Source organism: Sinocyclocheilus rhinocerous, unplaced genomic scaffold, assembly GCF_001515625.1.
Source record: "Sinocyclocheilus rhinocerous isolate Xijiao unplaced genomic scaffold, SAMN03320098_v1.1 scaffold234, whole genome shotgun sequence".
Classification (NCBI taxonomy): domain Eukaryota; kingdom Metazoa; phylum Chordata; class Actinopteri; order Cypriniformes; family Cyprinidae; genus Sinocyclocheilus; species Sinocyclocheilus rhinocerous.
The window spans coordinates 655391-657643 of NW_015644337.1; the positions used below are offsets into that span (position 1 = coordinate 655391).

The 2253-nt window shown below is 35.0% G+C and overlaps 1 protein-coding gene across 4 annotated transcripts in view; it reads left to right on the plus strand.

Moving 5' to 3' along the window:
• The window catches only part of LOC107758124 (transcription activator BRG1), a 33839-nt gene that overhangs the window by 28927 nt on the left and 2659 nt on the right, over window positions 1-2253 (plus strand). For all 4 annotated transcript variants that reach the window (XM_016575789.1, XM_016575791.1, XM_016575792.1 and 1 more), the window contains exons 30-31: window positions 1251-1356; window positions 1700-1801. In XM_016575789.1, the coding sequence (XP_016431275.1) occupies window positions 1251-1356; window positions 1700-1801 (208 nt within the window). The remainder of the gene's footprint in view (window positions 1-1250; window positions 1357-1699; window positions 1802-2253) is intronic.

The following is a 2253-nucleotide window of genomic DNA, read 5'->3' on the forward strand; positions in this document are numbered from 1 at the left end:
TGTCTTCTAGGTGGGGGGAAAGTCAATCCAAAGAGCTTGTGATCGTGATTACTATCACTGGTTTACATGTGATGGTCATGCTGTGCATCTCTGACCATTAATCTTGGTTACTTGGCCCAAAATTGACAATCTCCTTGGAATTGTCAATAAGTGTTCTTTTGTTTAAATGCTGTGAGCTACTCAAAGCTGCTAGTTGGTGGACTTGCTTCAGGCTTGTGGCGCCAGGATCTGATTTACGAACATCCTGTGTCTTGGGCCTTTCTGTGGAATTCGGCTCCTCGTGTTTCAACCATGTTCTTCATCGAATCTTAATTTGTCTGAGTCGGTCTGATACCCTACACAGATTACATGATTTTGACTCCTAAAATCTTGTCGTGTCGTGGACAAAGGGTATTTACAGTTACAGATTTAGCCAGGTGATTTTATTTGTAGAAATATACACTGCATTAAAGACGTACAGTTTTATTAGTTCGTGCATGTTAAAGGCACAATATGTAATTTTCGCCGCTAGAGGGCGCATATTCAAAATAAACAAATAGACAAAGGCGTAGTTGGATGACGCCGTGACTGAGTGTGGAATCATGGGAGTTGTCGTCTTCATCCCCACAGCAGACTAACAAAACATTAAAATGCAACAACGTCACTTACATCATTATCACCGCATCTCGTGTGCCACTGATGACGCTCCCTGACCCACTCCTAACATTCAAATGCAAATGTTTATTTTAAATTTGACTAATATTAATTTTTTTTATTCACAATCTCCTCATCACAGGCAGGCACAGCACTCAATTCAGCATGTGTTCGTGTTTGTGTGTGCACTCATAGCACGTGCCTGTATCGTGCACTATATCGAACATTTTTTATATCGTTATCGAAGAAGGTGTACCGTCGATAAATATCGATAACGTTTTATCGCCCAGGCCTAGTAAGTACACAAGTCAGCAAAATATATAACACTGTTCTAGTGGTTTTTGGATATTTTAATAAAAACATCTTACACATTGTGCCTTTAACTTTGCTGGGAGTCAAACCCATGAATTCGGTGTTGCAAATAGCATTCTATACTGTTTGATATGCAGAAAAGTGTTTTTCCACACTTTTTCTGTTCAAAATGGTGAAATGTGTGTATTATTGATTTATTGATTGAAAGTCTTATAGTGAGATTTTATGCTTTATTTAATATAGATTAGATAAGCATGCTTTTTTCATGAGTCATGCTTTTTTTTTTGTCATTGTATTTTTAACAGCAATGGAAGACAACTGAGTGAGGTGTTCGTTCAACTGCCTTCACGTAAAGAGCTGCCAGAATATTACGAACTCATTCGCAAACCTGTGGACTTCAGGAAGATCAAGGTTTGCCAATTTTTTTTCTTTTAAGCGATTAATGTGCAAATGCTTTGGCTGGTGCACCAACACCCATTGAAATACACTAAATATGCACACTAATCGTAATAATAATAATATTTAAGGTGTAACTTGGAGCTATTATTATATTTTAAGGTGTAAATTGGGGCTGTTGTTAATAATAATAATAGTGAGCCCTTTTTATGAACAATTTTACTCTGATTACAATGCAGGTTTTTATCATTTAACTCTAAATATCCTTAAAGGTATTTATATTATGAATACCTGGTAATTCATAATATATTAGTAAATAATGATTTAAGTGTTGAATCTTGCTCTCTGTTTTGTGCAGGAACGCATTAAGAGTCATAAGTACCGCACTCTGAATGACCTGGAGAAAGACGTCATGCTTCTCTGTCAGAACGCTCAGACCTTCAACCTGGAGGGATCACTGGTAATATTTGTTTTATTAATATTTGATCTTTAGTTTTTGTCATCTATATTGTTTTTATTTCGGTTTAAGTTATTTTAGTACTTCAAATAAATGAATAAAACTGTTGTCTTAACAAATAACTGAAATTTAAGTAAATTTAAGCTTTTTATATATTATATATATATATATATATATATATATATACGTACGTATGTATGTATACATGTATGTATACATACATACATACATACACACACACCATATTAAACTTTATTCAAGCTATAAAAGTTAATCGGCGACTAGAACAGTCCAAGGATTTCTCTTTTTCTTTTGTTCTTTGATTGACATCAGTGACAGACTTCAGCAGGTTTCACTTTAAAATCAGCGCTGTCTCTTTAAAACCTGATGCATATGACTCGAATCTGACACACATGACTCTTTACGGTCATTTAAGACTTTATAACTCATTTAAG